Raw genomic sequence first — 26273 nt, forward strand, 5'->3', positions numbered from 1 at the left:
GTGGTTGACACAAGATAAAGTCCCGCATCTTTTATTCCGGAATAAAGCGATTGTCTGCCTCATCCAGCATCACCTCTTTAACGGATATAACGCATTTCAACAAAGAGCCGCCCGTATTCAGAAGACACAGCGTAGGCAAACAAGGAGGAAAAGAGAATAAGATGCAGTAACGAGCGGTTTGTAGGAAATCTTGTAAAAATATCTAGGACGGCAACGTCTCGGGTCTTGCTTTAATAAGATCTACATTAACAGATGTTGCGCGACAGGTAACTGAAAGTACACTGTGTTCTGTAGTTGTACATTCAGAAGATTACAGCCGTTGATATTCTTTGTTTCCAATCACAAAGTTTCATGATTCTCGCATACCTCTCCTACGTGCTTTCCATTAGCTCTCCGTGTACCGCGCGACGTAAATGAAGATGCAACTACTCCGCCGAACGTATGATGTAAGATAGCGCGCCACGAACTAATCGAAGTGGCGGCGTACCGCTAATAGATACTGTATGGCTTCATTAACCACCGATTGATCGGTAACCCCCAGCTACGACGCTGATTTACTCGTTTCTCTGGCCAACTCTTCACGTACATACATAACGTCGCCGCGACAGCGGGAGCGATGACCGTTCTTCGTTTTCATTTGTCTCGGCGGTGGTATGCGCGCCGGACTAACAATGTCGGCAAACCTCGTTATACAAAGCGCGACCACGGTCGCGTTACAAACGTGTCCGGAAGGGGAAATACGCGGGATACGCGCTGTACGATCGCGCTCGCGCCGCGTCGTCCCTCTTGTCGTCAGCGCGAGCGTTCTCGAGGACCCTCCTGAAATTTTCACCGCACCAGAAAATACCAGGCAGCCGCCCTCCCCTGTAGTCGGCAATAGCAGCGGCGGTTTGCTGTTCTCTCGTTGTACCATGGAAATATCGGTCTTTAAAGTCGGCACACGAACCCTCATGCATTTATGTATAACCGCGGTGGATAGAACGGCCGCATCGATCACACTCGAGAAAAATTAATTGATAGACGTGCGAGAGTCGACAAGACGAAACGGAGAGGAAGAAAAAGAAAGAAAGAGAGAGAGAGAGAGAGAGAGAGAGAGAGAGAGAGAGAGAAAAGAGGAAAGTACTGTATGAGCGCAGACGGCGTGCTCATCGTATCCTCGCTCTACCGCAGGATTGCACAGTCTCCTCCCTTGCCGCCCTTTGTAAAAGTTCCATTTCCCTCGATTCGCATGTAACTAGGCGAGAGCGACCGCGGTATTGTGTCCCTGATAGAGGTGATCACATTGCAACGAGAGACACCGGAATATGGAACGAATGCATCGAGTGTTGAATGCATCGAAGGTGTTGTCTGGAGAATCTTTCGCATAAGTCAATATGCGCGGTTCAATCGAGAGGTACGACAGAAACCATCCACCGGCGTTAATTATAAATTCAACCGAACGAGATATTACGTAACCCGGTTTGAATTTCAAGTGGTAACAAATTCGAAATTCGTTATATCCTCTAAAATAGAATTGTAAATATGCTCATAATGGGATAAAATAATCTTATACGTCCTATTTCTAATCGAATCCAATCGTTCGGCGCATCCCAATTTCATTTACGAGCTCACGAGAGCGAAGAAGTACTTGTGTCTTACGTTTTTACTCAACTTCTTGACCGAACGATGGCTTGTAAAAGGAAGCCGTTTAGAAGACCACGCACTACAAGGAAACGAAGCGGGGAAATTACGCTGAACGCTCGCTCAGCTGCGAAAGGTTCAACGCGCCATCGTTTCTCGAATGAGTTTTTCGCGATGAGTGGTTAGATAGCGCGGAGAGGAGGCCGTGAGATGACGATGCGTGGAGCACGAACGCGAGAAGAGACAACAGAGAGTACGAACGAGAGACGGGAGAAGAGCGAGAAACGGGGGAAAATTGAGGGATAGCGAGGTGCAGCGCAAGGACGTCGTTGGGTTGTCGATGGAGGAAAATGCGGGTGATTGTGACGACGACTGTGGACACGTCCCCTCTCATTTTCCCGCCTGCCATTTACCGTTTCTGGCCCCATTTCTTTCCTCTTCGATCCGCGTCGCATACTGTCTTACGTGTATGAGTACTCTCCGGAGTTTCATTATCGGTCCCATTCGCTCGTTACATTGTCGTTACATAATCGACACCAATTTTAAAATACGGCCTCCATTTGCATTAACCTATTTTACCGTTTTCGATGATTTTGCATAGATATAAGATGATAAAAAATCAGGAATATATAAAAAAATAATAATTGACATCCATATTCATTAGTTATAGTTTTTACATCGAACAAAACGAGCAAAACGTCGTCAAGCTAGAGCTGAAAAAGTAAATAGAATTCGATAGAGTCTGACTGAATTAAAATGATAAAACGTATCTTACCTTTTAATTAAGTTTAAAATCATCCTTGAGTTTATCGAAGGAGCATACGTGAGATCGACGAAATGTATGATAAATATAACGACGATATTCTTGGCAATAACTTACACTCGCAAATACGTAGAATGTTGTTGTTGAAATAATCTCTTCTCCAAGTTCTCAGGTTTATTGACATCAGTCGACGTTGTAGGACCAAGATGTCTATGCATATTTGCATATCCGTGCATTCGTACTGGCGAGAATGTCTGCGTAAACGTAAGTATACGGATATGTAAATATCTGCCATATCTTTCCGGTTCCCACGTACGTGCGTCCGATTCTTTACTTTTCCGCGCGGTTGTTTCATGTTTGCATCTTTCTTGATCTTTGGAAAGACCGGCTTTTAAGATTTAATGCGTCTAATCTATCTGTGAAACTACCTATCTATCTCCTTCACTCTCGGCGAGCCCTTTCCCATCTCTCTTTCACTCTCTCTCACTTTCTCTCTGTCTCGTTTTCATCAGCTCGAAAACGGATCAAAACGATGAGCCCCTCCTCCTCGAGCATCCAATAAATCATCTTTTCGCGGCAGAAAAAGAAGCCGAGCAATCTGTTGGAGGGAAGGAGAGAGAGAGAGAGAGAGAGAGAGAGAGAGAGAGAGAGAGAGAGAGAGAGGCTGACATCGGTAGTTCGTAAGTGGATGTTACGTGACGTCGTCGCAATAATTAACGTGAATTGTTTGCCTGTTCTAGTAATTAACGGATCGTACACTGACTTGAAACGGTCGGCGCGAAATCGTCTTCAAGCGACTTCAGAACAATTCTGCGAGGCGTGAGCGTTACGTAAGACACGGTCGAGGATTTGTGCTATCGGGACGATTGTCGCTACCGGGACAAAAAAAAAAGAACTTCGCGCCATTTTGTCCCGGTAATTACATTTTTACGTCGTCAACACGCCAAGCTCGATGCTTGCGAGGATGTCTGACTACAGGCTTACCTATATCCTTTTAGATTATAGTGGATCGAGTGAGAAATTTTGTGCCTCAACGAAGGTAAAAATAAAGAAAACTGTTGCCACAGGATTAGTACATAGTATAGATTTAAATCCGTCTATTTATTACACAATATAAATTTTGCATTTTAATATCGAAAAACCAATTTAATTTCGATAAGCTTCTATTAAAATAAAATAAAGAATATCTAAAATTTATCGAATTATATTATTAGATAAGTCCGTTAAGTAATATAATAGATGCATTTTATTGATTAAATAATATATTTAGCAGAAACATAAAATAGACTTAAAATAGAAGTGAGATGTAATTAACACGAATTTGGACTACAGGTGTACAGTTCAAAATTATGAATAATTTCTGTCGCAAATCTCTGATTTATCTCGTTGTTTTTGAGAACAGCTATACATTCGCTCTCTCGAGTTGATGTCGTACAACTACTACAAGCCTCATAAAAAAGACAGTAAAGAAGAGTCTCTTACAGCTAAGGAGCAATCTTTTACTATCATAAGATTTACGAGCACGATATGTAGACTACAAAATTCAAAAATGTCGATATCGCCACCGATATCATATTTCTTAATAACGTGAAATAAAACTTGCTGCCTTTAATATTATTGATTACATAGATTACAGGAATAGAGAAAATAAATATATTAAATTCTCTCAACTTGTTTCTTTTCCTAAAAAAAAAAAAAAAACATCATATTCCTCTCATAATAAAATGTTTTACTGTTTTAGTTTCAAAGCAACTAAACTTTTCCTTCTTTGAAAATTCTTTAGACAAATTATTTGATAAGCGCCCAACGTTTGCTGCCATGAAACGAGCTTTCGTTTATTTAAGCTTCAAGGTCCCTATGCCGAGGACGATAACTTGTACGTGCTATACGTTTAATATCCCCGTGTAACGAACCCACAAGCCACTGCGGCAGACAATTTCGCTTGTATTCCCCCCCCCCCCCACACACACACACACACACACACACACACACACACACATCTCTCGATGAGCTCGCGGATGAAAAAGGGGCGAGAGATAAAAGGAGAGAGAAAGAGAACAGTAAAAGCCGGGGGCTGTAAGCCAATCGACTCGCTCAGAAAGCGTTGTTTAGCGACTATACCAAGTCGCGCTTGGGTTGATCGGATCAACCGTACGACCCAAGATTTCAAATCTCGCGTATATCTCGGCTTTCAACCCCCGATGCGGTGGTGCACCGACCGGTGGAATCGCGCGCGATGGTTTCTCTGCCTTTCTTCTCCGGGGCCAGCCACGACGCGCGCCAGACCGAGTTTCGAGAAATAAGTGCTCGTTGTATCCGATATACACGGATAAACTGCCGGGAAAAAGGAAACGGGGGGAATGGGCGAACGAGGGTGAAAAGCGGTTGGAGTGAGTGGGAACACGAGCTGCTCGAAGTTGTAACGCAGCGCGAGATGCCCTTTTTTCCCCCATTCTCGCTACCGTTTCCATTTAATAAGGGAAACGTACACCTTCTGGCACTGGAAAAAATCTTCATCCTCTACCTCGTGTTAAAGTATCGACTGATGAAGCAGTGTATTCAGAATGCAGTGTATATAAACGTGATAAACTTGTTTCAGAAAAATCAATACAAAACCAAAGATTAAATTAAACAAATTTATACTTCAATGCCACGAACTAAGAAAAAGAGTCTTACGTGAACAAATTCTTAGTCGCGATGATGAAAATTCACGATGTATCTTATCTTATTAATAAATGCCAAAGATGCCACTGTGCGTGTTTCATTGCTTGTACGAATTATCCAGCGTCAAAATACATTAATCACCATGCTTGTCTTATTACACATAAACTTCTTGATATGTTTATTGAAATATATGACATAGGGCGGATAGTCTGTAAATCACATTCGTTGGCGTGTTTAATACTTTCGGATTATTAAATTTATTTGCATTTATATAAGCAATCGCGGCTTGTTAGTTTTACGGTAATATCGCGGGTGTACTGTTTCATGAATATCAAAACTTTGTAATTTACGTTAGTAGCTTTTGCGCGAAGCACAAGCCGAGCGGGCGCGCCCGATGTAGTACCTCGGAATATTAATTAAATTCGATATTACTTCATTAATTAATTTGTGTAAGAACGGGCGTCGAAGCGTCTTGCCGCGGCGGCATTTCCATGTCCTTATCTAAGGGCGAGATCATCAAGCCGCGAGAATCACGCTTTCTCCGCTGAATCTTTACAACTAACGTTTCTACTTCGAGAATCGCACAGAGTGGCGCGTTGTGTTTCCGGAAGGAACGTTAAAATGACTAAAATCGCCGGTCCGAGGTAGCTCGCTCGGCTCTCACGGCGTCCAGCGGATTTTTTTTTCCTCTCCTTTTTTGCCACGTGGCCATCATTTTTACTCTTTCACTCTCCGTTTTCTCGCTGAAACTATAAGGCGGAAGTGGCCGTGCGCGCGGGTAAACCCGGGAAAAAGAATGGAAATGTATATTCGTTGCCGAGGCGGAGAACGCGACGCCCCTTCCCTGTCGGCGGCCCCGCGAATTCAATTGCAATGCATTGCCCGATTAAATTTATAAATTGACTGTTTCGAGAACGTAGTATCCCCCGGTATAAAATCCGCTCGAGCGATCCGTTAGTCGGCGTATGGGGTGCCGATAAGGCCACGGTGCATAAGGCCACGACAAATTGAACTTTGAGCTAAAATAGATCCGTAAATTCACTTCGCGGTTATGGGAAGCATCTGCGTTTCCGATTTCTTCGCGCGAGTAATTCGCGGAGCAAACAATCATTTCACCTGAAAATACATTCCTTGTTTGGAGCGGATGAGAAAATAATAGCGAGTCCGTATCCCATTCTCCCTCATTCCGAGATACCCGCGGTAGATTTAATACAGGTCGTTCGACTACGGGGTAATCTTTTTCGCATATTTCCGCGAGTTTTGATTTTTCGATAGGTTTCGGCATTGACGGATTAATGAAATCATAGAGTTCGCCAATTTTCAAGCATGCTTTTATGTCTACAACGTTCGATAGATGGTCGCAATAAAAAAAACACTTTAAAATATTCACTAAAGCTCTGCTTTTGACGACTAGAGTTCCCAAATTTGGTGTCGCTGACAGCCAAATAGATGTCTATCAATACAGTGTACATTTGTATACATTTGTGTACATATATTGAAATAATTGCTTCCGTGGTCAATATTACATTTTTCTAACGCAGAAAAATATCTGCTCCTTTTGTATCGACTCGAGATATAAGAGAGAAAAATTCTGTAAGGTATAGGTGGAGTTCACATATATGTAGCCAGCAAAAATACATCTTAAGAGAGGTCTACTTTCTTAACTCTTGCTTTTCTATGTATTTATTTAACTCACTCACATCTGTTACAACCTGTTTGTAGAACAAACGATATATCGGATTATTCTTCAACTCGATATCTAAAGTCAACTTTTCTCTCAATCGAGAGAAGTAATATCGAAGATAGACCACGTAAATTTTAACAAAAACAAAATTGGTATTTCCATACTGTACCGATTGCTAATTGCATTCAAAGCATAAGATCACATTTGTGCGATTGAATATAAATATTAAATTTTATTCGCGGTACTATTCGGGAAATGTACTATATTCTATAGATTACCTCGGTATATTCCCGAATATAATCTGATCACGAAATGTTCGGCAAATATTTCTGCTCCTCGGAATGGGATATCCGCAAAAGGAATCGAATTACACGAAAATCTTTATGCGCTTCACTTCCGTTCTCTCGCTTTGCGTGATACCTTCCGTTCGAATTCGAATTCGTTAATCGAGTAAATACGACAATCCCCCTCCGGCCGGAAAATAAAGATCCGCGAAAGATTCTTTTCGAACGCGAACGCTTTGATCGCGAAAGCACAAAATGACGATTGGAAACGAGTACGCGAGGCTCGCGACACACGAAAAGCATATTCGCTTTAATCTCAGAATTATCATTCGTTGACTGATTATACAGCCTTGCCGTTCGTTTAGCAACCTAATTTGTAATTCCGCGACTGAGAGAGTATTACAAAGGATCCGTTTCCGATGAAGCGTAAAAAGGAACGTCGGCGTAATTGGCATTCGTCCCTCGCGAGACATTTCGATCGAAATTACAACGTTCAATAAAATCGTCTCGTCACGAATCATCGCGCGATTCTTACCGCGTGAACGGCGAAGCTCTTTTCTGATCTAACCAATCCAATCTTTTCATTCGAGATAATAACAAACAACACGCATAGTTTCTTTGATATCGAAAGTATCACGTTGGTTGGATATAAATTCTATATATCATGTACATTTCATTATATAACATTTCTTTCCCGATAGAAAATTTTCACTTATCTATAATTTGTCATCTGTATTATAACAAAAAAAATGGCAATTTTTTTATAAAAATTGGCACAAAGCTATGTTAATCTATATATATCGAAAATATTCTCTTCTGATTATTGTTACTCGGAGTAAACCGCACGCAGAGAATAAACTTAACCGATTTCCTCTATCAGGATTTCCTAATGCGCGAATGCGTAGGATAAAGTCTTAGATCTGCGGATATAAAAGCGTGTTCTTCGTGCGAGGACTAGTGAAGCCAACCCATCCACGGTTAGCACACCATGGTACTGGTCGCTGTGAAAATCCGCGCCTCCATGTAGCCCGAGGCCTTTTGTGCACCGAGGTGACGACGAGGAAAAACGAGTCGCGTTTCGCGAACGAGTACCCTCGTTTCCGGTGAGACCCCCGCATACATGACGGCTTCCTAAAAAGACTCCTTTTCTCTCTCTCGCTCTCCCTTCCTCTCTCACTGTTTCGCTTCACCGCAACACTCGCCCGTCTTCGTTTTGTTTGCTGAAACGCACTTAAGCAGCATCGCTGTCCATTATGCTCCAATGACGCTGTTGTACGAACGAGTGGCTGCCTGCTCGTTGCGGCCCTTTAACGCTTTTCCGGATATACCATTCTTCCCGAATATGATTCTCTCTCTCTCTCTCTCTCTCTCTCTCTCTCTCTCTCTCCCTCAGCTGTTCTCTTCTGTTTTTCTGGAAATTCGCGTTGGCTGAATTCCCGTGTTTCATTCTCGCTCGCTCGACATCGAGAGAGTGATAAACAAATGAAGAAACAATGCCCCACCGCCACTCGTCAGAATTGAATTAATGTTTTAATTAAAATCATTGCTATTGTAAAATTATCCTATGTGAAAAGCTTCGTTACTCTTTCAGGAAGAGTTGAGCGCGTAATCTAATACATTTTATGCATCGATACATGATCGATGTGTAAAACTAATATATTTTGCATCAGAGAAGAATGGTACGATATTTTAGGAGTGGTTTTCCATGATGTAATATTAACGTTACAAAAGATTTTTGATTCATATTCCGTACATCGATGTATTTTAATGGTACTGTTTCGAATAAACAGTATTTCATAAAAACATATATACGTCGCGTTTAAGTTTTAATGGTACACTCAAAAAGTAATTCGTTTAGATTATAGACTTGTGTATTAATGATACGTGCGTAAATATTTCCTAAAGCGAAAATGAGAACCGCCCTGCGAAAACGTCCGATCTTCATAGTGCATGCCAGGAGAAAATTCGCGGAATTAACTTTATTATAGTCGCGATGCGATTTAGAGCCTGATTTAGCCGCGCGATTAATTCCAGCTTGGTACGAAGCAATTTCTTGGCGATCGTGGAACACCCTTTATTATTTTTATCGTGCGTGTAAAAAATACAGAGCAATTAACGATACGAAGGTCGCACGACCAAGAAATTTCTGAGCTTATCGCGTTATCGAGCTTGCCGAGGCCGCAAGCGAATATCGTGTTTCTTGATCTCCAGACGTGACATATGTAAAAATTATGCAAATAAAAATTTATAATACTAATTACAGATATTTTTTTACGAAATAATATGCAGAATATATATATATGCTAAAATAATAAGAAAGAAAAGGAAAGAGATATAAAGGAAAAATTACATAATTGTAGACGCTTATTAATTTTAAACTCGATAGCACAAACAGATTAATATGTTACAATAAAAATGTTTTTTTCCTACATCAGCTTCCATTAATAAGTATAAAAATATATTCAATTCAACAGATAATTATATCATGTTAAATAAACAAAAAATAAGTTTATAATAAAAAAAATAGTTTGCAATTTATTATCTAATAAAGACTCTTTAAATTTCTTGCGAACAATAGCAGCGCATAATTGCATTATCGCGCATGGTGGCGGATAGGGGCGTCCAAGCGCGATTTTCGTTCGTCGACGTGACGCGGGTGCGACGCTTATAAATCAAGCTGGCGTACAACAACCGCTATCGTTATATTTCAACAATGGCATCGTGGCGTCTCCTCAAAGAATACCCAGATCTCTATTCCCAAAGCTGCGGGATCAGCACTGTCCACGCCACGGACATACGGTTCTCACTCCTCTTGCTCTTTCTATTTCTCTTACGCGAGTTTCGCGACAGACTAGGCGGAAGCGCTCGAATTCGCCCATGACCAGAGCGCCGTCCGTGTGTGTTCGCGGACACTCCCACATGTGTGCACGTCCGGTTACGCGTATAAATCCGGTCCACCCGCACGTGAAATGTACAGTGAAGCGGAAGTGGCCTCTACGTACCGGCGAACCACCTCCTTCCCTCCTCTCGTCGTCGCACCGCACGTTACTTCCTTTCCGCTTTCCTCCGCTATTTAGTTCCACACTCTCTCCCTCCCTCTCTCACTCTTTCTCTCTTTCTTTCCCTCTATTCCTCTCTATTTATCTCTCTCTTTCTCCTTCACCTTCCGTTTCTTTCTTGTCCTTTTCCTAGCTGTGCACTTGTATATTTGCGCGCGTAAAAATATCGTCAACAAACGAGCGCGAACACGAGAGGCCATCGGAGCGTTTCAGTGAACGAGTGATTCAAAGAATCGCGTTGGACGAACGATGAAAAGTTTCGAGCATCGCACACACACACACGCGCGCGCGCGCGTGTGTGCTCTTTACGGTGCAGTTGACGTAGCAGAACAAGACTGTAGTAGTTACGAAATCAAAGGGCCCGCTCTCGCAGCAGCGGCGCAGCGGCAATTCCAATTCTTCGAGGTAATTTCCCTCTATTCAGGTGTTCCGCACCGCACCGCACCGCACCGCACCGCACCACATCGTGTCGTGCTACCAATGCCATACCACACCTCGACGATTCCACCATTGCCGACTTCGGTTTCCGGCTTACCGCCCTTTTCGAAAAGTATTCCGTGGCCCTCGCGGATCGAAATTTCATTAAACTCCGTACGCGCGCGACATCTCCTCGACTACCCGCCTACGATTTTCGCATCCTCCAACTTCGCTCTTTACCGTTTCCTCGCTTGCCGAGTTATCCGAGAAACGCGAAAAAGAGAAAGTGATAGGATTTCAAAGGTAATACTCTCGGAATACAACAGAGATAACAAACAACAGACGACGCCGTCGCGAGAGTTTCCATAATTAGTTCATTTTCCGCGTGCAAATAATGCCACGAAATCTTCGACAAATGAAGAACGAGAAATTATAGAGTAGCATATTTTGTCTTTTATTTTAATGAGAAACTATGAAGTAGCATATTTCGTTTTTTATTTTTTACTTCTACATAAATTGGAATTTATTGGAATTTAAATTATAACGTACTTGTGTGTGTGTGTGTGTGTGTGTGTGTGTGTGTGTGTGTGTGTGTGTGTGTGTGCGTGCGTGCGTGCGCGAAATAATCTGATAAAATATAATACTCTTGGAATAAATTAATTTATACCGGATTGTACGCTACGTGTTAATTCGTGTTAACTTGAAGATACCTTACGGGGATATTTAATTAAATTGTGCTCGAAAATATGGTGTAGTCAGAATTACGGGCCACTAACTGTCACGAATAATGCAAGTTTTCCTCTCTTTTCCATTGGCGCAAAAGGTAACGCAAATTCTTATATACCTACGTATATTATAACGACATTTGAAAAGCTACGAAAACGCGCGATCTTTCGCCTTTATTCCTTCCTGCGGGCTGCGGTATTACATTATTGCGGCTGCGTTAATATACTCGACGCTGAGGCTTTGTATAATTGAAATGGCCTATTCCGCAGTCGCTCATTGACCCCGCGAATTCACGTCCGGTAAATAGAATTAATATTTTAACATCAACTAGCACCAGCCCACCTGAGTCTATGTTTCCGTTAGCAGCGTCGTTACGACTGCGAAACCTTTCGCTAAATTGCTCTTTCTGAAATTATTCTATTGCAACGTCGATAGAAATCGTTTGTAATCTGTTTTTGCGCTTTTTCTCCCCTCTCCATCCCGCTATATTCTCCGTGGAGCATACGAATTTTTTTGAGAACTCTAATTTCCTTAATTTAAAAGATCTCTTTTTCTATCCTCGTCTCTTTTATATCTCCATTTTTGCACCTGTTTCTTCCTAGCTACGCAATACGGATTTTCATTCTCATGGGAGCACGATCGATCCTCGGGGAATCGAAATTTCATTAATCTCAGTCGTTTTCTTTTCCCTTTCCTACTTTCACGTCCATTCCCGCAGCTGCTCCGATCCACTAAGCAGTACATACATGCATACGTATTGTACATTCATATGCCCTACATGCATCCGCACATATATTCATGCTCAAGTATGTACATTGGCGCAAATAGCCACGTCGTGTTAGAGAAACCAATGAATAAGTGGTTTCCGTTTGATAGAATTGCGACACTCTTTTCAGTGTCGTTTATATATCGAAAAGTCAAAAAGTTCAATGATTTCACATTACATTAAACGTAATATATATACATACTTGGCGTATATTACATTATTATTTTAAAAGAAATAGTATTATCCAAAATTACATCCAAAAAAATATATATGCATTTGAGAAAACTGTAATAAATGTTAATAAAGAAAGAAAGAAAGAGAAGAGAACATCAACTATTAAAATTATAAGCTTGTATAAAATTAATTTCTCCTTTTTATTAAAAATTAAACTTTCATTAACTGTATTCTTTTTTTTTTTTTGTAAATCTAATTATGAATATCCATTTATCAAATAAATGTTTCCTTTGAAGCGTAATACTACTCATTCGCGTAATATATTTGATTAGAAATATGTTATTTAATTCAACTGACATCAAATTAAAAGTTTCTTGCTCTCGCTTAATAAAAAATTAAAAGACAATTATTTTTCGTTCAAATAAAAAAGAAAGTATATAAACTCTTAAGATATTAACGAGTGATCGACTTTAAAAGTTAAGCTATTAATGTTGTCACAGGGGCGTGTTCAAGTTAGGTGCGACTTTTCTCTTAACGTAGATTATCGATGTCCATGCTGCCATAAGTCGAGACGGTGCGGTGGTGAACATCAGTCTGTCGAAGCTTTATAACACTTCTTCCTGCGAGCCGTCGAAGCCGCACGAATCCCCCGGACGGCTATCGGTCGGTTAAAATCCTTTTTGCCTTCGTCGATACAATCTTCTCCGATCACCGACCGGCAGACACGATATTATGTAGCAATTTTCTTCAAGTTTCTAGTTCTCAAAGAACTTCTTGAATAACCACGAGGATGCTTACTGTGGCAAAAAAGTGGCATGATGTGACCTACATACGGAAACCGCTGACGCGCGTAATACAAAAGAGGTAGTCGTTCGAGGAGAAGGGGGGGAAAAAAGAACGAGGAACGACGATAATTTCCGGAAGCGTGGACGTTGCGATACGCCTGCATATGCCATTTAAAAGGGCATATAACGTATCATGATCGATTTATCTGGACCGGAATTATTTAAAATGACGTACACGTCATTTAAATGTATGTCTCTCCCGTGCACGAGGACGTAACAGCGACTTGAAACAAAGTACGTCGTAAAATATATTTCCTTACGCAACGCATGCCTGAAAAATGGATGATCTAGACAGATGGGTTTAGATATCGAAACTGGGAATACAATACCGGAAAAATACTTGGACATATGCAGGATAATATTAAGGCGATGTCGTATCCGAAGGAGGATCTTTATTTTCCATGCGAATTACATGCTCGTGTATCCGCCGCCTTATAAGACGCGATCTGATTCATCTTATACTACCGTAGGATCGAAATTTCATTAATCTCCTTCTCGCCTCAGCCTGGTTTCTACAACTGAGGTCTGTCTGCAGGATGTACGTGTAAGGAGGGTACTATCTGGAGGTCATCCTTTCTCTCGTCGACGTGATTGCTCTCGTGCACCACTTCGTTTTGCCGCCCTCCACCCTCCCTTCTAAGCTACTCTCCCTTACTAACCTGGTCTCTTCAAACCTTCGTCGTGCTAACGGCGAAGACAAACACTCGCGCGAATTTCTTATGCAACCGCCGCGCATACAAATGACGTGTTTAGAGAGCCGACGCCGCTCTGTTGTCTGCTAACCCCGGAGACAGAGCTTGTAAGAAATCAGGGGGAGATCTTCTGGATGTGCGCACAGGGCGCGGTGCGGAGGAACGGAATAGGACGAAAAAGACGGGAGTTGAAGGCGCTCTCGAAAGGAAACGAGGCGATGGCGCCTTCTTACCGATTTCGAGGAAAACGCGAGGGTGAACGTAATCGAGGGATGTCCAGTCGAGTTCGCACGTGCTCTCTCGCTCGTATCCTTACTGCATGTAACCGGCACGATTTCTATCAGCACGAAAAGTGTGCCCTCATTTCTGTTACTCTTGCCATTGCAAGATTGTTAAACGGTAGCTTCGTATGCGCGACAGAGGAAAAGATTACCGTTATCAATTTCCGAGCGATAGTAAATATTGAGCGTAAATTTTCAATTTATAATAGATTTCTTGTATACTTTAATATTAAAATTATGCAATTTAATAAAATTAAAAATAAACAACAACAAGTAAATTTGTTTAGTGTACATTTTGCTAAGCAATTAAAATTTAGGATTATAAGAGATAAAGCAGAGTTAAAAAAAAAATCATATAATAAATAGTGAAGGACGTAATGTATCTTTAAAAATATTTAAAAAAATGGTTTTGTCTATAAGAATAGCTATAGTAGAAAAATAAAGAAAACTTTTCAAAAGCATTATCCCATCTAAAAGAATTTAAAATTTATATGATGTCTATAAAAATTTATATCAATATTACTAAAGAGACTAAAGAGATCCTTCTTCAGAATTCATTATGCCCATCTCTATTCAAAGAAAGCAAAAAAAAAATGATAAAGCGAAAGAATCGGGAATACATGTGAAGCAATTTTTGAGAAAGCGGCCGATTTCATATAGTAGAAGTAAGATTTTTCACATAGAAGTAAATACACATTTTCCAACTATTGCGACACAAAGAAAACGGTGCAGTTTGTTTACATCATGTTGCATCGGCGAACTCGCGACAAACTTCCTTCTAACTTGATAACAACCTCTCGTTCGTTCTGCTTACGCGAAGTTTGACGAAAGAAGCCCGGTCTATTCGCTTGCATCAAGTTTGTCGGCTCGCGTCGCTCGTTTGACACAAATTGTTGCTAAAACGAAGTTCTCCTAACATTTTTCCGCTTCCGTTGATCGTTTTCGATTGCATTTGAAATGTAGCGTCGTTGATATCTGATTAAAATTTTACATACGACTACCCACGGTGCGCGCGACTGGCACAATAACAACATTTTATTTTATATTCAACTGGCCTGAATTTTCATCTTTAATCAATCCCGATAACTTCGAGTTTAATCGACTTATATATACTTCAAAAAACACGCAAAAACACATCCATCGGATTATAAATACATCAAAATAATGGATATTTAATGAAAAGCTTCTAAGAAGTTAAAAGCTCCGTAGATATTGCATGTACGAATAAATGTTTATATATCTTTTTATTTTTATAATGTTCTTTGGATGGAGAATTGTACGTTCTATTTTATTAGACTACGGGAATTCGCAACACATGTATGTATGTACCAATTTTAACAGCGTGGAATGTACATTAGAAAAAACCGGAACTCCGCTTTAAGACCTCCTTATTCACCGTGTACATTTCGCTAAAAGGCAAAAATTTGCTACTAAGAAATACTGTATGTATGTACTTGCCATGTTCTGTCTTCTGTTGAAAGTTTGCGAGTGCTCCATTCATCCTCTCGAAGCCCTTGTTTGGGGCGATCAACGAAGATGCATGTGCAACGCGCGCCGAAAATTTCTTATCGTGTATTTCCCTCTCGACGAGCCAAGTTATTTGTTTAGATAACCGGCACCATATAAATAACTTGCTCGTCGAAATCATAAATTTAGAAAAGCTTTCATTAGAAAACTCAATCATACTAGAAATGGCATGTTCAATGGCAAATCATATCCACAATACTATCCAGTTTGTTCATATCAATATTTTACATGTAGCATTGTCTATATGAAAAAAAATAATTTCTGCATTAAATATATAACACACATACATGACATTTTTAATAAAAAATTAAAGATTTATATTACTACGAGATGAAAATATTTTATTTGACTTGTCAGTTTATTATTATATTAAATATTTTTACAATTTCATGTAATATAATTTTTATGATTTTTTTAATACAAAATAAAAAAAAACAATATCGACATTGCCTTTCAAATCGTAAATTAAAACATTCATTTATATTCGAGTCAAATTGATCCTCTTGTACGTAGCGGTTGGCCGAATTACAATCATAATGATGGATATTTAAATATGCGTATACTGTGCATGATTATAATTTGTCTGCATTTTATGAAAGAATTTTTGCAGCGAGAGAAAGGGCGAGGGTTTTAGTTGAAAATGTCATTCACCAGTTTGGATATTGTCGCGTTGCATTGCATGACGGTTTGCTCATTTTACATCAATTTCATTAAGCCTACAAACCCCGCCGTTCGCTGCATTTCATAAATTTTAAAAGCCAACGAGAGTGCAGTAACATGCAATCACTACGCAGCCGGAAAACAGATTATAACTCAAGTGTCCAGACGTATGCATGAAAGAGGTACATCGTTTAGCGTGAAATTGGTCCTCGTTCAGTTTAAGGTTTTAGACATAAAACACAATCGCGTTAAAAAACCGGCATTACTTCGCGAGCTCGTCGGCGCCGCCGATGATTCCACCATTGAAATCCACCATCAAAATGGGCGGGGGGGAGGAGGCGGGAGGGGAGGCTGTGCGATACGATTTATCAATTAACTGCTCGATCGAGCGGATCGGTGGACTGGCTTTTTCGTCGCAGCTTATACGGCACCAATTATCGATTTCGGGGGGGGGAAAAAATACTGAACCGCTTTTTCGACGACTCGCGCGCGTGCAGTTAAAACGACCGACTGCACCGCGAAAAACCGTCTCGGAATTTCGGTCTGGTCTCGCATCACTTGGCAGCCACACGCCGTGCGCCTCTTGCCACGAATTACTTCCGCAGGTTCTACGAATCGTTAATTTCTTTTTGAAGTTCCACTCAAACGACGCCAGATCGTTTTTTTTTTTGTTATTGTAAAAATCAATGGAGAATTATTTTGCTTCTGGTATTATACAAAGTCACGTTTTTTTTTTTAGAATTAAATTTTCCAATTATTGGTAATTCGTAAAAATATACGCTCGCTACTAAAATAAAGAAATTATTTAATATTTTTATGTTTCATAATAATAAAATTATGAAATGTTTGTATTATCGGTGGAACTAGAAATAAAGTCACCTTTTTTAAAAAAATAGTTAACTATTTTATTAATATTTAATATATATCATTACCGTATAAGCATACATGATCGATATTTAAGTACAGATTAGAAATAAAATTAAAATGAAAATTAAAAACATTCCGTCGCCAAGAGACAGAGAGAAGTAAGACAGTATTTTACATCGGTTTGAAAAAAGCACTCTGTACATCCGGGAAATGGTCGGGGAAAAAAAGCGCGTTTTACATCGCGACGATCTAATAACGGGGAAAAACCCCATCAGATTAAACGTGACGTGGCGTCGTTGGTAAAATATACCGCGCCCGTTGCATCCACGAATACGTGCAAACGGCCACGCAAGGACACATACCACGATAATGGAGAAGCATCGCGTGCGAGGTACGCGAGACACAAATATTTGCGCGAACCCAATGCTCCATCTAAATATGATCAGCACTGATGCATGAGCATTCCGATGTATTACATGCTGTTTCCTCAGGATTCAGAAATGCGAAGCCCGCGCGCGCGCCGTTCCATTGTGTTAATATTATCGGCGAGTCGCGCGATCGTAGGAGCGCTAAACGACATTTACCGTTCCTTTTAATTTTCCCTTCCTTTTTTTTTTCCTTCCCACACCCCATGATTGACCGTTCGCGTGCGTGCGTGCATTTCGCCTTCTCGCCTTGCTCTTCAAGATTTACGTTCAATCTCTCCCGGTCGTTACGACACCGCGTGGTCGGCAGTACGGTAAATAACATTCGCTCTCGCTCTCGCGCGCGCTTGCGTTTGATTCTGGCAATATTAGTTAAGTCCGAAACAAACGTTTTTAACACCCCCGAGAACATGGCGACTCGCGCGACCGTACCGCAGCAGCATTTCGTAATTTAACGAAGATTGCGCTGACGCGCGCGCGCGCGCGCGCGCGCAGTACTCGGTGATCCGTCGTAATATTCCGCGACAATGGAATAAGTCCGCATTTCCGCGCCGTCTACGAGAACATGATCCGTCTCAATCATCTCAATTGCTTGCGTTACGCGCGTATACCGAATAACGACATTTACTCCCGGCAAGCACTGGCGCGTCGCCCGGTGCGTTGCCTCAGAACCGCGAAATTTTGCGGTCAAATTGTTGGCATAATTTATAATTAACATCTTAATTTCTGGGAAATTTATTTACGCGTTATGCACGTACGCGCATTGCCACAATAAGTTAGTATAATAAACCGTAATGTAATAAACTTGCGCGATATACGTAATAAATAAATCAGGTCGGTCGAAATTTGATGTAATAAATGCTTTCCACGATACTCGATGATGAAATTAACAAGCGACATTTTTTAATAATTTCGCGATAATTGAAATAAAATAAAAAACTGTGATGAAAGAACGTAGTGAGAATAATTAGTTTGCAGCTAATGCGTGCGTGACAGTTCGGTGATAATGTTAATCATTGTTATTGCTAAATTACATTGCTAATTGTCATTAATTGTCATCATGATATTATTAAATTAAGGATCGTTATTCTTTTTAACGGTCTCATAGTAAATATTGATTTTGGCGTATATACCTATAAATGGAAAATACAGTTTCCTGATGAGTTTTTTTTATAGCGAATATTGATTTTTGTTGATATAATTTAAAAATATTACAGAGTTGCACTCTGACTATTACTCCAATTGACTCTAATCAAAATACTTTTCGGATGAATGCACCGCTATAGATGCGATGCTCGTTATGATGCGCTTCGACTGCGTTCGTACAATCGGAATTTATGCTGCCGTCCGGTGCACCTATATTCATAAAGAGACTTTTTGATATTGCGATTCACCGCAACTTTCCGTTCTTTCATAAAACAAAATATCTCAACTGTACCATTAGATAAGCATTAAAAAACAAGTCTCTTAAAATATTATAAAGAAATATATCGAATGTAAACACACACACATTAAACTCGCTAATGTCTCCGATATATATTTAATAATAATAATGTACCGGGAGATCGCAAAATGTCGTTGTTATTAAATTTCCCTCGGTCATAAATCACCAACACGAAACAACTTTTGACTTATGCTAGATATGGAGCCTTGAATACCACCCCTATCTCAAGAGTTCGCGATTATCCAGATAATAATGCTTGCTTTTGCGAATGCTACTCGAATCTTGCCAAAAATCTTGAAAGCGCACCGCTCCCTAAAGTTCGCGAAACCGTAACCGTAGCTACCAACGAAACTGAAATTTAAGCTTCCCTGTTATCGAGTGTATGTAATAGAGTAATGAAATTGTTCTCGCGCTCCCTTCTTTCGACAGCTTTCACTTCGATTCGCTGTTAATAACTCAAACTCACAAGTGCCTCGATTACCCGGTTTGATTTAACGAAAAAGTTTTATGCGCTAAAAGAGAAAAGATTTATCGCATTTTCCCGCAACGCTCCGGAACTTCTCAGCGAGCGAGCGTTGCATGACACGTACAACAGCGTCGATAAGCAATAAAAAAGACTACCTCGTTTTATGCCCTATAAAGGATTATCGATTTTTCTTGAAAATGCTCTGGACGTGCGGGTCGGATACGCGCGCGCACAGCAAAGTTAGAGTTGAAATTCTCACTCACAGTTCCAGGGATACGGGGCCTTTCGGACACTATAATTGTAAAGCACACTCGTACGAGTCGTCGTACCGAGCGTCATCGTGTTCCCGAGTCAGCCTGTAATTTTCGGACCTCAAACGGGGACGAAGCTCGCAATCACTGACTCTCGTCGTTGGCGAAATTCGTCGTTGATGGTTCGTGCGTAAAAGCGAATTATCGCTCCAAGTCACTTTTGACGGTGAAGTGCGAGAAATCAACCGGCATATGTAAGGCAGCAATAGTACGGGAGCGAGGAGAGAGGGAGAGAGAGAGAGAGAGAGAGAGAGAGAGAGAGAGAGAGAGAGAGAGAAGTAATTTATTAAAGACCGATAAATTATCGCAAACGTTGCGAGGTGCGTCAAGAGACGTACCAATACGCTTTATTCCGCTCGGGAAATATTTGTCGCTTTCCGATAATCGAGAATAATCGAGTTCGCTCGTAATTATTGCCGCGACGTCGATTTATCGCCCACCCACTCGGCACGCCTCGGCACGCCCGTTCTCATGCCGCATTTTTTTCGCGCCGACTGAAATAACGACCTCGCAGCAAGAGGCGGCTATTTTTCGAAACTCTTTCGCCGTACCTCTGTGCGCGCGCGCATTGTAAAAACAGGCGAAAAGAGAGAGAAGAGAGAGAAAGAGAAAGAGAGAGGGAGAAAAAAAAAAGACGACACGGGTTCGTCGAAAAGGGGAACTTCATCAGTGGTCGCGCGGAGCGCGGCGATTGAGAGATTTTTACGCGTTCACACTCGCTCTCGCGCAGTCAACGGATTCAACCCCCGAGTGAGAGCATTTCTGCGTGTCCGCAGGCATAGAGACTCAACTCGAAATTGGTAGAATCCATTCGACGAACAAATCGCGGATTTGATGCTTTGAGGAGACGCGTCGATGCAACTATCGACTCAGCACCCGAGTTATCAACTTTCAAAAACGGAATTGTGATGTAAACGAGATAGAATTATAGTCCTTTGGAATATCGTTATAGCATGCTGATGAACGAGAAATGTACAAAGATTAATGCCGAGATAAATCGTCAAAAAGATAGTTGCTCATATTAGAATGAAATGCATGAGCTATTTCATAGAAAATTTAGAAAATTGTTATTTGTACTTCCAACTTTTCATATAAAAATTATTTCCATGAGGCTATATAGAATAAGTACTAATTATAATATCTAATTATAATATTGGTAACGATATTCTCTCAAAATATTTTTCGGTTAAAACGGAAGTTACTTTTAATTAGATGTAACTAAAATACGTATATTTCTGTAAGTGCAAATTTATGTGAATATTCACAAATCTTTTATTTTTAATGAGAAATACTCATATTTAATTAGACATTTTTTATGCGTAGAGCGTACGGCAGAAGGTAAATAACAACTTATGAATAACAGCAGGTGTCTTTATTGTGAATATATTATACAAATTCACATATGAATATTCCAATTTTCCATACGTCACAGAATTATGTTTTCAATAACTGCTGCCTGGCCAAACGTTTATTAAACGTTATATGAATATGTACAACATGTCCGCAACACTATACTTTTGAGCGTTTAATAATTTTTCATAAAATTTTGATCTAGAGAGAGACCGAGTGTTTTTAATATCTTCCTAGTACTCTCGCTTGATACAAATGTCCATTACTTTTATATATCTGTAAAAAAAAAAAAAATTGTCAGCAAAGCGCCGGGAAAAATTTTTTCCCTTTATTCTTTCGAAAACTCAGAGGATTATAGTTGCGTATTCTTTATACAGCCCCTTCTCGCAACTCTCGTGCTTCCGTTCTTTCTCTTCATTCTTTTTCCCACGAAATCTTTCTATCTAGGAAAAAGGAGAGGAGAAGCATCACGATTAAAAAGTACGGAAGCGCCCCCTCACAAGATCTCTGATGTCCGCGGTTACCTTTAAGTCGTAACGACGTAATTTCTATTCATGATCCGTCTAATGAAAATATAATCGCGTCGGCTATATATTTGCATCAACGCGAGTGCCGCTTTATACTGGATCCGCTGCTTCCCTGTTTCGTTACATGGAAAAGTATATACGGTTTAAGCGGTAGATAGTGCTTGACGTTATGAACTATGCGCTTGCTTTATGTGCGAAGAATGTATGTGGTGCGAGAAATGCGACGAGGTATGTGTTGCGACTTATTAATGGATCAATGGTTCGTGCTCTTTCCCATGATAAATAAACTGAAAGGCGGCATGTGATATTTTTACATTCGCGTTGAGCATTCAGGATTGTTAGTAATAAAAAAAAATGTAATATAACATTTATTTTGTGTTTATTCTTGTATTCGTTTTAAATAGGATATACTTTCTACTCTTTTATTAATAGGTACAATACAATATTAATAGATGTAGATTAATAAATTTAACTTTTATTGTAGTTGAGTTATTGTTAGAATAAAGTTAAAAATTTTTTATTCAGATAAAATAATGACTTTTTAAATTATATAAACTTATCTAATTAAAACTTATAAACTTATCTAAATAAAAGAATTAAATTTAAGCCATTAGTATAATTATTGAAGTCTTTATCGTTGAACATATTCTATGTGTGTACGTGTGTTATGAAAAAATTAGATATTATTTCTTCTCTTACCGGGAATGCCGGAGATGTAAATTCGTATTTCCTAAGGTACCATTAGGACGCCCTGCGCTATTGAATTGTCCCCGACAAGAACAAATGTAATTTTTTTCATTCATATCCACGCGAGTATCGTCAACATACAGAAAAATAATTCTCCCCTGATGATGAAAAGGACTAGTCGCGCGGACTTAACGGATTAACGGGCGCTAGTAACGAGTTTTAAATTGCAATCGCACGACACGTTTAGATCGCGATCGTGCTTCTCGGACACTTTGTCATGGGGTTTGTGTCCGTCGCATGGAGATCGGCGAAACGTAAAATTATTGTTCGATAATACTTACTCCGGCTATTCGAGACGTCAACAATGCGATAAAAAGAAAAACGTAAGAGGAGGGGAGGAAGAAAGTGGGTCGCGCGTATAATCGCGATTTGCGGCGGTTATAGTACGGACGGATATACTTCATCGATGCGGAAAACCAGATGGAATTGGTAAAACAGCGTGTTCGATTTCTCACGGGCGCGATGACGATTCAGTGCGTCGCGCACGCGCGCGCGCGCGAGCTTTCACAGAGCCACTTTGTCAATCCGTTATCGCGCGAATCGAATTCGTGATAATGGAGCATCGGCGTAAACGGATGAAACGGATGAAGGTAATCCGGGATCGGCCGGTCGCTTGTGGAAACGCTTGACTTAAATTCGAGGCTTTCTCTCGTCGTTGCATCCAACGAAACTTTTGCGAGGGCGTTTCGCTCTCCATCAATGTGATTTCGTCGAGGACTCTCCGGCAAGAAGGAAAGAGTTTGACGTCGTCCTTCGAGGCACGAACGCAAGATCGCACTTAATCTTTTAAGACCAGCCACACGAACAGTTCCGGACGACGCGTTCACGATTCCGTCGATGCGGAACAAAGCGGTCGCGATAATGGAGCATCCGTGTAAACCGATCGGCTTTCAATATAATCGAGCTTGCGTTGATTATCCGGCTTCGAATATTCCCTCTGGCTCTGGATCACGACGGCGACGCTTAAATAGAAACTTCTCCGTGATAGTATCTCGTTTGATAACGCTGCAATTGCGCGTGTAAATTACAAACGCGATGCTTTTTATGTATTTAAAGTTGTCCGTGACGAGTATTATTTTCACGGGTAAATAAAAAAAAAGCTGTACAACAACGTACATTTTGTGATGTACATCTAAATATAAATAATAAATTGCGCGATAAACCGATTTTAAAATCGCGTGACTATGGGCACTACCATGAACAATTGTTTTATTCTGCGAACAAAAAATATTGCTCGTCATTGCTATACAAATCTACTTTAAAAAAATGTATAATTTTTACTAACATGAACATTTCCGTGGAGATGACGATTGTCATAACATCGTCATAAATAAAAGTACAAAATTAAACAAAATTAAAAGAATATTCCAAGCAGCGTTCGCAATTTTATTATTGTTACATAAAGAACTTTAAAATATGCTTCTATCCAAAATGAAAGAAAATATCCACTAAACACAATGTTATTATATGTAACATACATGTTAGCTGTAATTTCCTACTCAATAGCTGTATAACATGTAACTGTTACATGTGCGTTATATTGTTGAGTAGGAAATTACAACTAACATATATGTTATATGTAACATTGTGTTTATTGAGTAGCTAATATGGCTCTTTTTTTCATCAACGTTTTAAACTTCAATCTTCGATTTATTAAAACAATTTCATAAGTGATTATATATCTGAATGTTTATAACATTTAAATTTTATTTTATTTTTACACCTGATTGCACTATCCAGCGGAATGATTTTCCGCGCTTTTGTCTTCTACATATGTCGATTGTCCGACATTCTCGAAATGCTCGTGTTAATCCAGCGGGCGATAATGGAGCACCAATGTAAACGGATCAGCCGACGATAATCCGCGGCCGATCCGATTCGTACACAGAAGAACTTTGACTAGTATGATCGGCGAAATGTGGGCCAGCTTCGCTATGAAACACAGTTCGATAACGACGTGCACCGTGATCTACGTCAGGTTTGGTGCTATCGCCGCGAGACAATTCGTTTATCATGGCTTTCTCTCGGTAGAACTACAAAGCCCACAGTTAGCAAGCGGAAAATATAAAAAAACTGCGCGTTCTCTTCTATTCCCGTAGCGTCTTTGAGTGGAATTCCGAGCAACTTGCTTTTATTGATAAAGCATGGACCGTTACGTAATTATTGAGTATACCAACAAAAGATGTTCGCTCGTTATTTCATTATAACGGTTATTTATTTTGAGTTAGTCGAACGGAAACGAGTGATAAATGATAATAGATGATAAATATTTTAATTTCTCAATTTGCAATCCGCATTTCGGAGGGAAACCGTCTCGGTCCTGTTTATGTGAGAATTAACATGGTTGAAATGGAGATTAACATATTTCGGGAATTTCAATATTAATTCTCTTCCAATTATATGGTAACTTTTTAGTATCGTAAATCATACGGCATATTGTGTATGTAAATTCTTGGAAAATTAACATAACAATGCAAGTATGATGCGACAGCGTAAGTAAATTATTCGTGAATTAATTCGTTTTACACGCTCTTTTATAAGGGAAAACTCTATTGAGCTTTTCTATAACAATAAAAACGTAATAAATATATAGATAGAAATGTAAAAATGAGCCAGAGCGCAATGATTTGATGACCATAAATCTGGGGCATCGGTCTCGCCATTTTCTAAATAATTCGATTTTCGTTAAAGCGAGAGAATTTTTGCTAAAAGGTGATAACAGAAGCATAGGTCAGAGTCATCACAAAGGGCAATCCGATAACGCATGGCACGATCGAAAATAGTTCTGTTCAAAGTGGTCTGACCATTGTTATCGCGACGAAACATCCCGTTTTCTCTAAGGGATTCGTTCCCCCCTTCGATGGCCACCGAGTTTGCAAAGCGGAAGCTATAAGAATTCCTATTCTCTTCCTATTGCCGCCCTCATCCATTTTCTTCCTCGCTTACAAAAGCCATGTACAGTTTAGGAAAACTTTTTTGCTTGGAATACAAATTACTGACCTGCTACTTTAGCAAGACGATAACAAACATCCTTAAAAAGCGAAAATGTAGGATAGCGCTGTGTAATATTTACGTGGATATTTATGATCAAAATTTCCGCATTTGTTTCTTTATGTAAACAGCATTATACGCAAAACATATTTTCTGTTAAATCAATTTCGTAATATTAATACATTAATTGTACAATTAATTATTCGTAATTGTGGCAAGATCAAACAAAAACGAGCCAAATAAAATCATTTAACAGTAATGAAATCAAATTAGCTGCGTGTAACAACGTAGAAAATATTTGTATTCTTAAATAACCTACGTGTATTGTAATTGAAAGTGTATTGTAATTGATTTTATCACGATCGAGTACGTTTAGCAACAAATTTCATTTAAAAAATTGTTGTCGCTCACCGATTGAATCATAATTCGAATTGATGCGACGCATAAAGTTGTCGCGACATTTATGGTGAAACGCAGAGGAACGTTAGCCGTTGGAGACCGATGTTCGTTCCGAGGTCCGCAGAAGTATACCGGCCGATATAATAGCCAGAATATGTGACAGGATCGACATGAAGCACAGTCCCACCACATACGCAGTAATCCAGGCCAAATCCAACGTTATCGCGTCGAGACAGCCTGTTTTCCACACGGTTTTCCTTCCGCTGTCTTCATCGAGGCTAAAGCATGAAGACATTCGACAAAAAAATCTCAAGAAAATGCGATAGATATTATTATTATTATTATTATTGTTGTTGTTGTTACGTTACAATGCTGATAAATAAGATTATATGAGGCATTTCCCTCAAAGCGAATAAATATATTAATCTTAATTCGTAAGATTATTGTATATTCAACTTCCTATCTTTGTTTTTTCTGATTTTACGACCGTAATATCGGCCCCCGATGTTATTCGATGAGAAGTCCCTCAACCTCGCTATTTTATTCCGCTCCCTTGTCCACAGGGTAGTGGCAACGGGATCGCA

General features: G+C 39.9%; 1 protein-coding gene across 1 annotated transcript in view; it reads right to left on the reverse strand.

The window, feature by feature from the left end:
• LOC105423587 (neural cell adhesion molecule 2) overlaps positions 1-26273 on the reverse strand; it is a 236300-nt gene that overhangs the window by 200150 nt on the left and 9877 nt on the right. Inside the window, exon 3 of the mRNA XM_089080844.1 lies at positions 25702-25967. Within this exon, the coding sequence (XP_088936970.1) occupies positions 25702-25735 (34 nt within the window). The 5' untranslated portion in view covers positions 25736-25967. The remainder of the gene's footprint in view (positions 1-25701; positions 25968-26273) is intronic.

The sequence above is a fragment of the Pogonomyrmex barbatus genome, unplaced genomic scaffold (genome assembly GCF_055798465.1).
Source record: "Pogonomyrmex barbatus isolate J1 unplaced genomic scaffold, ASM5579846v1 scaffold4, whole genome shotgun sequence".
NCBI lineage: Eukaryota > Metazoa > Arthropoda > Insecta > Hymenoptera > Formicidae > Pogonomyrmex > Pogonomyrmex barbatus.